The 15818-nt window shown below is 34.0% G+C and overlaps 1 protein-coding gene across 5 annotated transcripts in view; it reads right to left on the minus strand.

Moving 5' to 3' along the window:
• Window positions 1-15818, minus strand: part of CLASP2 (cytoplasmic linker associated protein 2) — a 168075-nt gene that overhangs the window by 103461 nt on the left and 48796 nt on the right. For all 5 annotated transcript variants that reach the window (XM_065932944.1, XM_065932948.1, XM_065932947.1 and 2 more), the window contains exon 8: window positions 10603-10749. In XM_065932944.1, the coding sequence (XP_065789016.1) occupies window positions 10603-10749 (147 nt within the window). The remainder of the gene's footprint in view (window positions 1-10602; window positions 10750-15818) is intronic.

Here is a 15818-nt window from a genome sequence, read left to right on the forward strand (position 1 = left end):
CACACCTAGAACTCTGTGGTGTAACTGCATAACACCAGTCAGTCACCAAAGAAAGAAGAGATCACCTAGAACGGAATAACAGACTTCTCCAAAGCAACAGTGGGAGCCAGAGAGAATACATTAATATCCTCAAAAGTTTCAAAAGAAAAAACTGTAAATCTAATTGTGTACTTAGGAAAATTAATCTTTAAATATGAATACAAGTGGAAAAAAGTTAATGCACTGAAAATGAAGAAAACAAAACTACCTAAAAATGGTCTGATTGTCTAAATCAGAGGTTGGCAAACATTTTCTGAACAGGGCCAGATAAAAAATATTTTACGCCTCACGGTGTGTGGTGCAATTACTCAACTCTTCACAAATGAATGAGTGTGGCTACATTTCAATAAACCTTTATTTCTTAAATCAGACAGCAAGGCCATATTTGGCTGCTGGCTATCATTTGCCAGACTCTGGGGCAGATAGAAAGCTCAAAACAATATATAGCAAAATCATTTAAAAATTAAAATTTACCTAGGTGGCTAGTTGTAAAATCAAAATGTAATTAATTTAGTTTCCATGCTTCAAGCAACAAAGTTAGAAATTTTAAATTAAAAACTACTATGCTGAGGAACCTTGAGGGCAATTACACCGAGTGACAAATACTATGATCTCGCTATTTGTGAACTAAAAAAAAAAAAAAAAAAAAAGCACAAATACAGAGACCAGACTGGTGGTTGCTAGAGGCAAGGGGTAGATGAAATAGGTGAAGGGAGTAAAAAGATACAAACTTCCAATTATAAAATAAATTAAGTCATGGTATGTAAAGTACAGTATGGTCACTACAGTTAATATTATATCACATATTTAAAAGTTGTGGGACTTCCCAGGTGGTCTAGTGGCTAAGACTCCGAGCTCCCAATACGGGGGCCCAGGTTCAATCCCTGGTCAGGGAACTAGACCACACACACTGCAAGACCTAGTGCAGTAAAATAAATAAAACTAAGTTAAAAAGAAAAAGTTGCTGAGGGAGTAAATATCAAAAGTTCTTATCATAAGAAAAAAACATTCTGCAATTATGTATGGTAAAGGATGTTAAATCGACTTATTATGGTGATCATTTTGCAATATATACAAATCTTGAATCATTATGCTATACAACTAAAACTAATCTTATATGTCAATTATACCTCTATTTTTTAAAAAAGAAAATGCACTGACTCTGTAGATGAATCTGGGGAGAACTTAACATCTTTGTAATACTGTTTTCCTATCCAGGAATGTAGCATGTCCATTTATCCATGCCTTTTAAAATTTCTTTCAATAAAGTTTTATAATTTAACAAAATATTATGTTTTTACCATAAAAGAAAAACATTTTCAGGTATCTAGAAATAAACCAAACCAAACAAACAAACAAACAAAATAAAAAAACTTTGAGGGAAATAAAGATAAAATTTTAATAAGACATTAAGGAATCCTAAAATTAGAGGACAGATACTCTCTGTTCATGGACAGAAAATCTCAGTATCATAAACATGTCCAGCCCTCCCAAAGTACTGCCATGATCAAGCCTCAAACAGGATTTTTTGTGGAAACTGTCAAGCTGATTCTAAAATCTATTTGGAAGACCAATGGGCCAAAAACTGTTGAAATAACCCTTGTAAGTAAAAGGTAGAAGTTACCTGCCCAACCAGAAATCAAGACTTACAAAACTAAGATGAAGATGACAATTAGGTTTTAGTGCAGGGATAGACCAACTAATCAAACGACAAAATACACACCTCAAAAGTAGATCCACAAATGTATAAAAAAAAATTGAAAGATGACAAATGATTCAGATTAACAGGGAAAGTAATTCAATAATAATGTCCTCAAATTCAACAAAAGACTGAGATAACGGATTACCTATTTTTAAAAAGTTATTTCCTTTTGAAGGGAAATTTTAAAACTTTCTAAAAAAGCAATCTTAAAACTTAACAGTAGACATTCTGATTCACACAGTAAAATGGTAGTCATCCAATTTCAAAGCAAATGTTCTACGAAATACTCCAAAACACAATGACCAAAAAAAAAAAAACAAATAAAACTGCCCAGAGCACATAACTTGTTATACACGTTCTCACTTCAAACTTCAACTGTCTCTTTATAGATAAATGGGGAATATAAACATCCTACAACCAGCAATGTCAACTACAGGAGCCCGTGCTGGACAGAAAATTCCAAGGAATTTGTATGGAAGAGGAGGATCCTGTCAGTGGAGCATGCAGGTATCAAGTATGCGTCCTTGTAGAACCAGGGATAAGCAGCACCTAGACGAGGGAGGTATCCCTTCAAAGCCTGGTGGATAAAGGAAGGGAAGATAAATGTTCTCCTGAAACAAGATGGTGTCATAGAATCAGAAGCATAATAGAAACCCCCCTTGTATTAATTAGAAAAGAAGTTGCATTTCACTATACCAACAGAAGAGGGCATTCCTGAACTAAGAAACACTATATTTTTCTTTCAGGCGCCACAGAATCACTTGTTATTTGAAAATATTCTTAGGATATTTGAAGAAATTTGAGTATAGAGCAGAAATGCTTAAAAGGAGGTGTATAATTTAAAAGAATAAATTTATAGAAAATAAAAGGGCTCAAAGGAACAAGTTAAATATCACCACAAAGAAATCAGACAAATCCACAATATGGAAAAATCTTAAAAGACAACTGGCTTAGACTCTTTTTTAAAAAAGTCAATGTTGGGGTATAAAAATTGGTAAAGGAATTGTTTTATACATAATACTATGAAATATTCCGGCATATGATAATGGTATTATGGTTATAAAGAAGACATTTTTAAGAATTAGAAGTTTCATATTAAGTACTTATGGCTGAAATGTTGTAATGTCAACAATTTACTTTCCAACTATTAAGTTTTGAAAAAAGTATGTGTGGGAATATATCTATATGGAGATGATTAAAACAAATATGGTGAAATGCTAGCTGTTAAATCTGGATGACGATTATTTGCTGTATGCCAACTTTGCCATAGCTAAAAATTTTTCACAAATAGCTACATAAATTCTAGCTCACTAAAAAGCTACAGTAAGTATAGATTAACATCAGGGAAAAAGGAAAGAAACTACAGGAATCAAAACCACACAGTTAGTAGTTATCTCAATTCAATGGAGTAAAGAATGTTTCATCTAATTGCAAAGACAATAACTTGCCCATGCTTGAGGAAAAAATTAAAATGAATATACTGTCACCTTATACAAAAGAATTTCATATATACTGAACAAACTAACATAAAATAATTTTATGTTTTAGAATAAATTAGACTATTTGTATAAACTTTGGGACTGGTCAAAATAGTCTTTATACAATATAGGAAATGTGAAAGTAAAAAAAAGGACAGATATTTTACCTTCCAAAACAAAATTTTAAAATTTTGATATAAAAATGCCACAGACAAAAGAGAGACTGAGGAAATATTGGTGACTTATAATAAGAGCATAAAAGGCCTAATATTTTAAAAATTGTAACAAATTGTTGAGAAGATAAAAGAGTCCAATTGTTAAAAATAAAATAATAAATTATAACTCACACAGAGGATATGCTAATTGCCATTAATAAATTCAAATATTCCAAATTTAACTGGAACATAAACTCTAGGAGGACAGGTCTTGGTTCCATTCCCTGATGTCTCCTAGAGGTTACACAAGTAGCAGCAGACTGCAAAAGTTCTCAGTAAACACTTGCTCACTGCTGCCCGGGTGGACAGGTAGACGCGAATTAAAGAAAGAGGGACCAGGCGACATTCGCCAAATGTCATTCACCAAAATGACCATTAATGAAGCTGCTATACTCAATGCAGGAGAAGGTAAAATAATGTCTTTATTAAAATGAAAAACAAGCAACCTCATTGAAAGGAGTCTAGAAGGAAATGGTAACCTAGAGTATTCTCTTCAGAAGACACTGGCAGGCTACAGTCCGTGGGGTCGCAAAAGGGTTGGACATGACTTAGCGATTAACAACAACAAACAAAACAATTCTACAGATTAGAAGTACCAGAAGGTTCAAATATATAAGTACATGGAGACCTGCATTCTTAATAATGGCATTAAGTTGTGAACAATGTGAATGACATTGACACTGAAAAGGTTTATTAAATCATGGTATATCAATAATGTGGGATACTCTACATTATTAAAAAAATGTGATAGCTCTCATTCTTGATGTTTATAAACGAAAATATGTTTTGTGGTGGGAAAAAAAGCAAGTTGCAAAGTAACAGCACGTTTAATGTGAGCAAAAATAAAATCTAATCTGAACACCTACACAAATAAACATGGAATAAGATATGGAAGGAATATCATAGATAATACTGGCTACTTAGGACAAAGAGATTAGAGAGGCAAGACATTATGAATTTTTTTTTTCTAAACATTTCTCTAATGTTAGACTTGTTAACAATCAGTAAATGTTTCATGGGCATCCCTGGTGGCTCAGCAGTAAACAATCTGCCTTTAATGCAGGAGATGCAGGTTCAGTCCCTGGGTCAGGAAGATCCCCTAGAGAAGGAAATGCAACCCACTACAGTACTCCTGCCTGGGAAATCCCATGGACAGGGGAGCCCAGCAGGCTCTACCTTCCACGGGGTGGCAAAGAGTCGGACATGACTCGGCAACCAAACAATAACAACATGCCTTTTAGGTAAAAAAAAAAAAAAAGAAAGAAAAAAATCAAACAATGCATTGCATTACTAAGAAACACAGAAACTGATTCCAAACAGGAAAAATGTCTGTGCATAACACAGATAACTACTAATAACCTATGGTAGAGCACAGGGAAATTGACTCGGTATTCTGTGGTGACCTAGATGGGAAGAAAACCCAGAAAAGAGGAGACACACATATACGTATGGCTGAGTCACTTTGCTGAAAGCAGAAACCAATACAACATTGTAAAGCAAACATCCTCTAATAAAAATTAATTCTAAAAAAAGAAATTTAAAATTTTAATTAAAAAATTAAGTGTACAACATGGTCATCATAGAAATAATGCTTATCAATTCAATAATATAATGTGATAAATATAAGCTTGGAATTCTAAGCTATTACTATTGAAAACTTTTACTTTATATGGACCAAGTATAACAAGTCTAACTAATGGAAAAAGTCCCTCCCATGTGTGATCTATGTTAATGATACTGCAATCTTTTCTGAGACAAATTTTGAAATCAATTTGCCTACCTATATGACACTATAGTTTTCTAACATTTAAATCTCAAGTCAAAAAGTACAGGCAAATGAAGTGTGGAAAGGCCAAAACACTAACAAGCATTAACACTAGTTGGTGGGATAATGAGCATGGACAGATATTGTCATTTCTTTCCCATTTTTTTTTTCTTTAGCATTCTGATGGTTTGCTCAGTGGCTGATGTGAAGCCCTACACATAGTAGGCTCTACACAAAGATGTAGCTAAGAACAGTAACTTATCTGTGAAGAGAGTGGGTTTTCAATATGCCTACTAATTTCAATCAAAATAGTCTGGCTGTATATACTACTTCCTCCCTTCTCTTAAAACTTTCTGAATGCTTCATAAAATAAATTTTGCACAATGAAATTTTTTTCAAGTTTTGCACAACAGGTAAAATGAAACAGGTCAGAGAAAATAACTGTAGTAAAACACATATATTTTTAGACATACCAGGCAATTAGGCAGCTTATTGATTTATATTTAACTACTTACCAGTTAATTATTCAAATCATATTTATCTTAAAACCAAAGTTAAGAGAGAGCGCACTAGGGCATCTTATGAATAAATGAGAGGGGATTCACAGCAATTTAAGACAGAATCAATCCCTAAATTTCAAATGTAATAGTGTTTTGCTACATGGGATAAAAATAAGAAATACGTATCTCATGTAGTATGAAGGAGGAGATGACCCAGAGATGATCCAAAGAGCCCTTGACAGTGGGCCGAACACTGGGCTCTTGTCTTGTCTCTGCTAATAACTAACTGGTCTTGGATATATCATTTACTTTCTGAGTCTCTTCATCTGAACTGGGGTTGTACCATCTTTTAAGATAACTTCAGGGCTAAAATCTTCTGGGTAGTCATTCCCAGTCATTAAGGGGAAGAAAAGAGGAAGAAAGCAAGCAAAACAAAATAAGAAAACAGAAAAGTTACTTGGCTTTATATAATTTCAAAAACAAGAGACTAAGGTTTACAAATTAAAAATTCAGATTTCAAGATTAAACAAATTCTATGAGATTTGTTTTATTAATTATATACCAATTTTCACAATCTTGATTTTGTTTAAAAGGGAAAACAACTCTGCTGTTTGCATGACAAGAATAAATGTGAATGATTAGCATAATCTGTAGAAAATAGATATTTGGACATAAATAATAAAACAAGTAAGACAGGTAATACTCAGTGACAAATTACTAACCTCAAAATCTGGTATGAATTATAAACAAAATCACTAACCTCAAAATCTGGTATGAATTATAAATAAGAGCAATTATATCATCATCTAACTCTATTTTTATTTTTTAAAAAGCCAAAATAATTGGTACAGGAATAGGGACATTTTAACTAAGAAGATAAGGTTTAAAAAGGCAATTGTAGGGATCGGGATGGGGAATACATGTAAATCCATGGCTGATTCATGTCAATGCATGACAAAAACCGCTACGATACTGTAAAGTAATTAGCCTCCAACTAATAAAAAAAATGGAAAAAAAAAAGCAATTGTAAAGAGGAAAACACTAAAAAAAAAAGCATTTCCATTTATAATGAAAAATTACTAGTTTGCTTATTTCCAAATATTCTACTTTGTTGGGAATCACACTAGTTGAGGCTTAAAATGACTGATTTGTGGATGCTGAAAATAGTGATGATTCCCATAGATTTTAACTTCAGAGCTTTAGGATCTAAAGTTTAGTGAGTTCAGTACTGATGGCAATATAACAAAATGATTTTTGTGCTTTACCCACTTATTAAAAGCATGACCAGTTCAAGTTGCTTAAATTCTCCAAACTATAGTTTGCTCATCAGTAAAACTGAGATAATAAAGTACCTAACTCAGAGTTTTAATAAAACTTGAGTTTTATTAAATTCAAGGCTTAAATGAAAACATACATAAAAACAGTCCCTAGTATTTTTGAAAAAAATTACTGACTAAAATACTATAGAAATGTAAATATTTGAAATAATCAAGTATATTCACCAATTGTATTGAAGTCATTAAGCCAAAAGAAGGGAAAATGTGTTTATCTAAATTCCTACTATGAAATCACAAATGTTATTCAGAAAATGGACTATTTAAGGGAATTCAATTTATCCTTATTCTAATTTGCAAAGCATAAAGACACTTTTGATATCCACATAACATGGATTTTCATAGCAATGGTATATCAATATGGAGCAACCCATAATCTTTTAAAAAATTCTCCTTGGTTTAGAGGCCACACAGTATGAGAACAGGTTGGCACATTGAGCCAAAGAACAAAACAAAACTAACACTAAAGATTAAACACAGGTCCTACTGACTTTAATTAACTGGATAGGCTACTTTGCTAAAAATAGCGTACATCTCTTTAATCTGGACATATATCTCTGGGAGAAGTAAATTAAACTCCAAAACTTCAAAGTAGATTCAATCAGGGTTCTAAAGAAGCTCACTTTATTTTTATTTTGGAAATCTTAACCTGAAAAGAATTTGTTAAACACAGTGAACTGTGATTGGCTTCTACCACTATTATATACCTCTACCTACTGTACTCTTTCAAATAGGAACTAATCATACCTATTTATTACATATCACAGAGTAGCAAACAAAATGCTTGGACTGAATCACCATTATTCCATATAAAGTTATGAGAAATAAAATGTACAGTCTAGAAAACACAATAGTCATAATAGAGGCAGGACAACCCTCAAGTATTTGAAAGCATATGTTAACAAATAATCCACCTTCTCTGCCTAAGTTACAAGGAGAAGATTTTTAAGTAATATAAAGCAAGAATTAAATTATCCAGATTTGAAATGGCTTATAACTTTTATGAAGGATACTATGCCAAACTGAAAGAGCATAAGCAATCCATGTACCTTTTGATTCAGTAGTTTAAAAATTTATTCCAAGAAATGGCTGGATATGTGCTGAAATATATACATAAGAGAATGATGGCATATGACAGCAGAAAACATGAAAGCAAACCTAGATATTATTTAGCCATGAATAGCTTTAAATTAATAATTTAAGACAATGAGAAAATGGTCAGGGTTAAGTATTAATATAAAGAAAAAAGGTATACAAAACTATGAAGGATGCCATTCCTGTCCTCTTAAAAAAATATCTGTATGTGTAAAAATAATTGGAAAAGTAACCATAAAAATAACTGGAACAAAGTTGATTATGTCTTATGTAGTGGTACTGCAGATGGTTTTTGTTCCAAATTTAATCCATGAATATACACTTAATCAGATGCTGAATAATCAACCACGTATCAGGAATACTGTGAAAGGGACTGCTATACTTAAATAGTAAATTTAACTAAATGACTCCCAAAGTCCCTTCTAACTCAAAGATTCTACAACTCTAAGAAAACTATCTGCGACTGATTTAAAAATCAGTAAGCCCCTGCCAAGAACAAAAAAGTTGAAAGCTGTATTTTCAAAGGACTGACAGCCAAGAATAGCATTAATTTCTGAAGGAATATCAGTATCTTCTGGCTAAGAGCTTTTTTCTTAGATAGAAAAATGGGCAGTGAACCTAAATGAGCTATGGCAAACAAAAGAAACAAACAAACAAAAAATTGCAGAATGAATATGCTATCGCCAAAATAATGAGGAGGAGGAAGAGAGGAATGAAGGAAAAACGAAGGCGTATCCCTTGTTTTTATCAAAAAGGCTGACACCAAAATAGATAGCATACTCTGTATGAGTGATTAATGATGACAATCCTGAAAGCTACCTACATTCTTCTATCTGGTAGGATTACAAATCAGAGAAGGGAGTATGGTGTTAAGAAAGTCTTTGCTTCTTTAAAAAGAAATCTGATTTTATCAATTTGATTAACATCAGAATTAAGTGACTTTTAGTAGGTAAACTACAATCTCAACTTTCATCAAAGAAAAGAAAATAGAACATGAAAATCACAGCTAATTATAAACCACCAGCTCAGAGCCACAAAAATGTTAAATATTTTCACCATGCGTTTTAAATATTAATCCATTTTAAGTCAAGACAATTTCATAAAAAAAAATATCATAATATCACAGATTGGAAACTTATAAGTCAAAATAAAGAAAACATATTCCCCCTGTAATTAGTGAAGGTAGCCATTTGTTACAAAAGTAAGCCACCACAGAATGTCATTAACTTTATACCAGAGATAAGAATCCATAATAAACATCATGTAATAGGATATAATGACTACAGAATGAGAATATACCCCTAAAATTGCAAAACAAAAAGAAAATGATTAAAATACTTAAGTATAAATTACTCAAAATATCCAGAGAAGTTATTTATATGCATGCAAATATACATGTATATACCATACCATTTTTTTTTTGCTAGTATTAAAGATATTTAAAAGATGAAATATTTAGAATAGTTTTACTGTGTTTAGAATATCCTATGACGTAGAAAATAACATTTGGTTGTATAGAAAGATCAAGAAAACACAACTTATAGAACCTGGTCAAAATACAGTTTATTTTTCTTTCCTTTTTGTTTTTAATAAAAGAACTGTAGACAAAAAGAGAAAAAACAAAATCCTGAAGACCATGACTTTCCCACTAGCTATCATAAACAAGGAAAAATCTATTTTCCCAAATTATAATACATAAATTTATTAATTAAAAAAAGAGAAAGTAACTACTGTCTTTTTAGCATTAAATATTTACCCTCTTTCTTATAGAATTCATTTTATTGTAAAAACCTGGCAGAACTAGCACCTTAAAAATACAGCTTTCTAATTAGTGGATGAAAAAACTACTCATAAAAAATTCAAAGATAAAAAAATTATGCTAAAAAGTTTAATATGATCAAAGAATATACTATGTGTTGTATAATTGCCATAAAACCTGGTTTTTCCTATTTATTATTATCTAATCCAGAAAACATTTTTGAGGTAATTTTACTTGACCACCACCCATTTCCTATTGTGACAGATTATTCAATACCCAGTATCTTTAATCATTTCTCCAATGTTAGAGTATTTAAGACTCCTGCCCTAGATGAATATATATGAACAATAGATGAATCAGTACTTTAACAACTAAAGCACCTGAAAATAGCCAAATTCTGAAAAACCTACTTTCTCTTTGAAAACAAAAAGACCCAAACCCCTAACACTCCCTTAAATATCTTTTAATGGCATCTGAAAAATAAATAATCTCAAGAAAACACAAATTCACATATATTCTGACAGGAAATATCAATATACGATATTTTAAATGTTTTCGGAAAGGCAGCACATTCTTCCGAGTGCTGCAACAGATCCTCTAGCTCTGCAATCTTGCTGCAGTCATGAATAAACATATTCCTCTGAAGTTCTAAGTATGTGTGGCCATATCAAGGGCATGAGGCATGCACATCAGATTTGAAATGGATTTACATTACCTCCAACCTTAGGGCCACCTGCTGAACCAGGCTTCCTTGCACTGTTGACAGGATTTCCGGATGTTTTAGGTGCAGGAACCTTGAAGGCCGAAGCAGCTGATGATGGCCTATTTCCATCCACTGATTCTTCATCATCAAAGCTTTTATCTGCACAAAGTGTTAGAAAAATGTAATTTAAGAGAACCAAGCTTTGCTCAATTTTCCTCTTATAAGACTCAAAAATCAAAAAAGGTATGTATAAAGTCATTACTTTCTAAGATAGATAATACAAAATAAAGCTCCTTTGAATAAGCATTTATATACTAACACTATATAAAATAACCCAGTATAATTTAAAATCAGTTTACAATATTATCTTAGTTCTTACCTAGATATATTAAGTCAAAACATAAAACCAAACACATTAACGCTAAGAGTAGTAAGAAGCATTTTTCATTTCTCTGCTACTCATACAAGCATTTTCTGCCAGCTCCTCCCATAGTGCATCTTCCAGCACACCCTGCCTTATTTCTTATACCCAGATTCTGCAACTTACAATCACAGATCCGTTTGCAAATCAGTCGCCTCATTCCTCTGAAAGCTCTTAATTTCCCTCACCCTAGGATGCTCTGGATAGTTCACATGGCCAAATACAATAGATTTGATACTAATCAAAGATTCTATCAAAAATAGACAGCAACAACCACAGAACCACCACTGAGGTTTGTGCCGGCATTTTTCTTTCTCTTCCCTGCCCTAGGTGCTGTAACAGCCAATCAGCTACAAGGTGACATCATCTTATGGCAGCTACTGCCAGATGAAAGGTAAAAATTCTCCATGTATTTAAAAAAATTCTCCACGGAGCTGCAATCCTTAAGTCTAGAACAAAAATTTCAAGGGTGTTCAATACTAAAGGTTTATAAACCTAAATATATTGCCTTCTCTTTAATCCACATGAAAATTTATACAAAGAGAAAATAACCTTTTCTGCAATGTTTGTTCTGCTGGAGTGCTTATTATTGCATCAGTAAAAAACGGAGTATCACAGTGCTCGTTACTGTGCATAATTAACTCTGCAATCTTACAATTTGCTGTTTCTTTAGGCCACAGAAACCAAACTGAACAATTTGTTCTCATCAACGATTCAAAAATATTCTACAAAGCTCCTTTTAGACTATTTATGAATAACTACACTAGTATAACCTCCTCGTATAAAATGATCCCTCCCATCCCCAATCCGCCCTCCAAATCACAAGATGCATGCATTTTACTCGTCTGAGAAGACGGTTTTCTCTAGGACCCTGCACAAACCAACCACGACAAACAAGATGGGTGAGGCAGAGAAGCAGCTTTACCACAGGCTTCAGATCAATATGCCAGAAGCTCTTCCTTTCAGTCTGCATCCCTTACCTACCCAAACACCCAAATCAGGTAAAACAGAATCATCCCTACAAACCACTGCAAGTTCAACTACTAAATGTATTTAAAAAAATACCAGACAACTGTTAAGACGGTTTTATTTACTGGAAAAAAAGAATCAAATAGTTACCCTAAGACAAACCACATTACATTTCAGCAAGTGTTTTTCTTAAACAGTACAACTTGTAGGAAAAACATATATTTTAGTTAAAAAATATATACATATTTTTAGCAATATGCTACTGGGAGCCAGTTTGGATCAATTAAATTTATGGAGACTGCTCTGTTAAAAAACATTAATATAATCTCAAATAAACCTTTTTTTTTTTTTTTTTTACCACCACCCTATTCTTTATAAATGCAGCTAAGAGGGACAGAGTATATATACAAATCTACAGAGCGAGAGGTACTAAAACAGTGAGCAGCCAGGAGTTCCCATGGAAACAGGGCTCTCTGCTCCTACACACACACACAAGAACTGAAATGTGTAAATACTTCTACCACTTAAAAGTAATTAACTCTTAACATTCTAAAACTATTAGGAAATTAATTTTTCCCTTTTTATCAAAACAAGGCAGAGAAAAGTATATAAAGCATACAGCTCAATTAATTTTCACAAAATGAATATGCTACTGTAACCAGTCTCCAGACCAGGAGATCATTACCAACATTCTGTAAGCACCCTCAGTGAATTGCCCCAAAGCCGCTATTTTCTGCCAAAGCTAACTAGTCTAGTCAGTTTTGCCCATTTTTGAACTTTTATACAAAAGGAATCAAATAATAGATACTCTAGTACCTAGGTTCTTTTCACTCAATAAAATGTTTGGAAGACTAATTTTCATTGCTTCAAGTTTTTTAGTGCATGAAATGTGCCATGAGTTATTAATATCCATTCTACTGTCGCAGACATTTGAGCTGTTGCTTAAGATTGTTATAAAATAGTGCTAAGAGGTAAGCAAGCTTAAAGGGTTCTAAAGCTTTCAGCATTAATGTGGAAGTAGTAAACACAGTGATTTATTGTAGGTTGAAGTAAGTCAAAGACGTAACTTTGCAATAGGTTACAAAGATTGTAACCTCTAAGGCAGTGGAACTCAAAATGTTGTCCCAGGCGAGCAGCTGACCATCATTGAGCAATCTGTTAGAAATGCAAATTATGAGGCCCCCACTCAAACCTAGTGAATCAGAAATTCTGGATTAACAAAACCCTCCTGGTGATTCTGATTCAAGATCAAGTTTAAGAACCACACCACTATGGTAGAAACAAGCAAACTATTTCTAAACAGCCATATAGGAAATATTATAGGCTTTGCAAACCTTACATATATGCAGTCTCTCTGTGCAACTATTCAATTATGCCACTACAGTGTTAAAGCAATGATAACATGATATGTAAGCAAGTGAGTATGGCTGTGTTTCAATAACATTTTACGTATAAAAACAGGAGGATGACTGGATTTGGCCTGCAAGCAACAGCTTCCCACCCCTGCTTGAGGGTAACCACTGAAATAAGAGGAAACACATACATAAAAAAACAAACCGAAGGAAAAAAAAACAAGAAAGACCTGATTAACTGAAAAAACAGCAAACGACAAAAGATAAAACAAGAGGATGAAAATAGAAATAAAAGAAAAAGAGGGAAAAATAAAATCAAATATATCAGTAACCACTTTAAAAGTAAATGAACTAAATACTCTAAGTAAAAAACCAAGACTGAATCTGTATTTAAAAACAGGTTGCGTCAATGAGGTTATATTTTACATAAAAGGGTCACAAAAAAGTTAAAAGTAAAATGAAGAATCAGACCATGATAAACACTAACCAAAAGGTTCATGTAGCTATACTAATTTCAAACAAAGCAATTTGAACAAGCAATTACTAGAGACTTTTTAATAATGATGAAGGAGCCCAACCCAATAAGGGTAAAAAATCAGCACCCTATATTTTTATGCACTCATATACATTTCCCTTCAAGAAAACTAGAGATAACAAGGGAACATTTCATGCAAAGACGGGCTCAATAAGGACAGAAATGGTATGGACCTAACAGAAGCAGAAGATATTCAGAAGAGGTGGCAAGAATACACAGAAGAACCATACAAAAAAGATCTTTACAACCCAAACTCAAGTCCATTGAATCAGTATTGCCATACAACCATCTCCTCCTCTGTCGTCCCCTTCTCCTCCCACCTTCAATCTTTCCCAGCATCAGGGTCTTTTCCAGTGAGTCAGCTCTTCACATCAGGGGGCCAAAGTACTGGAGTTTCAGCTTCTACATCAGTCCTTCCAATGAACGTGCAGGACTGATTTTCTTTAGGATGGACAAGTTGGATCTCCTTGCAGTCCAAGGGACTCTCAAGAGTTTTCCCCAACACCACAGTTCAAAAGCATCAATTCTTCGGCGCTCAGCTTCCTTTATAGTCCAACTCACATCCATACATGACCACCGGAAAACCCATAGCCTTGACCAGATGGACCTTTGTTGGCAAAGAAATGTCTCTGCTTTCTAACATGCTATCTAGGTTGGTCATAACTTTCCTTCCAAGGAGTAACCGTCTTTTAATTTCACGGCTGCAGTCGCCATCTGCAGTGATTTTGGAGCCCCCAAAGATCAAGTCTCTCACTGTTTCCATTGTTTTGCCGTCTGTTTGCCATGAAGTGATGTTACTGGATGCCATGATTTTAGTTTTCTAAGAGTTTTTGTGTGTGTGTGTGAAGTCGCTCAGTCGTGTCCAACTCTTTGGGACCCCCATGAACTGTAGCTTACCAGGTTCCTCTGTCCATGGGATTTTCCAGGCAAGAATACTGGAGTGGGTTGCCATTTCCTTCTCCATGAAGTTGAGTTTTAAGCCAGCTGTTTCACTCTCCTCTTTCATTTTCATTAAGAGGCCCTTTAGTTCTTCTTCGATTTATGCCATAAGGGTGGTGTCATCTGCGTATTTGAGGTTATTGATATTTCTCCCAGCAATCTTGATTATAGCTTCTGCTTCACCCAGGCCAGTACTTCTCAGGATGTACTCTGCATATAAGCTAAATAAGCAGGGTGACAATAGATAGCCTTGACGTACTCCTTTCCCAATTTGGAACCAGTTTGTTGTTCCATGTCCAGTTCTAACTATTGCTTCTTGACCTGCTACAGATTTCTCAGGAGGCAGGTCAGGTGATCTGGTATTCCCATCTCTTGAAGAATTTTCCAGTTTGTTGTGATCCATACAGTCAAAGACTTTGGCATAGTCAATAAAACAAAAGCAGATGTTTTTCTGGAACTCTCTTGCTTTTTCGATGATCCAGTGGATGTTGGCAATTTGATCTCTGGTTCCTCTGCCTTTTCCAAATCCAGCTGGAACATCTGGAAGTTCATGGTTCACACACTGTTAAAGCCTGGCTTGGAAAATTCTGAGCATTACTTTGCTAGCATATGAGATGAGTGCAATTGTGCGGTAGTTTGAACATTCTTTGGCATTGCCTTTCTTTGGGATTGGAATGAAAACTGACCTTTTTCAGTCCTGTGGCCACTGTTGAGTTTTCCAAATTTGCTGGCATATTGAGTGCAGCACTTCCACAGCATCATCTTTTAGGATTTGAAATAGCTCAGCTGGAATTCCATCACCTCCACTAGCTTTGTTCGTAGTGATGCTTCCTAAGGCCCACTTGACTTCGCATTCCAGGATGTCTGGCTCTAGGTGAGTGATCACACCATCGTGGTTATCTCTGGGTCATGAAGATCTTTTTATATAGTTCTTCTTTGTATTCTTGCCACCTCTTCCTGATATTCTCTGCTTCTGTTAGGTCCATAGCATTTCTGTCCTTTATTGTGCCCT

The sequence above is a fragment of the Muntiacus reevesi genome, chromosome 4 (genome assembly GCF_963930625.1).
Source record: "Muntiacus reevesi chromosome 4, mMunRee1.1, whole genome shotgun sequence".
Lineage (NCBI taxonomy): Eukaryota > Metazoa > Chordata > Mammalia > Artiodactyla > Cervidae > Muntiacus > Muntiacus reevesi.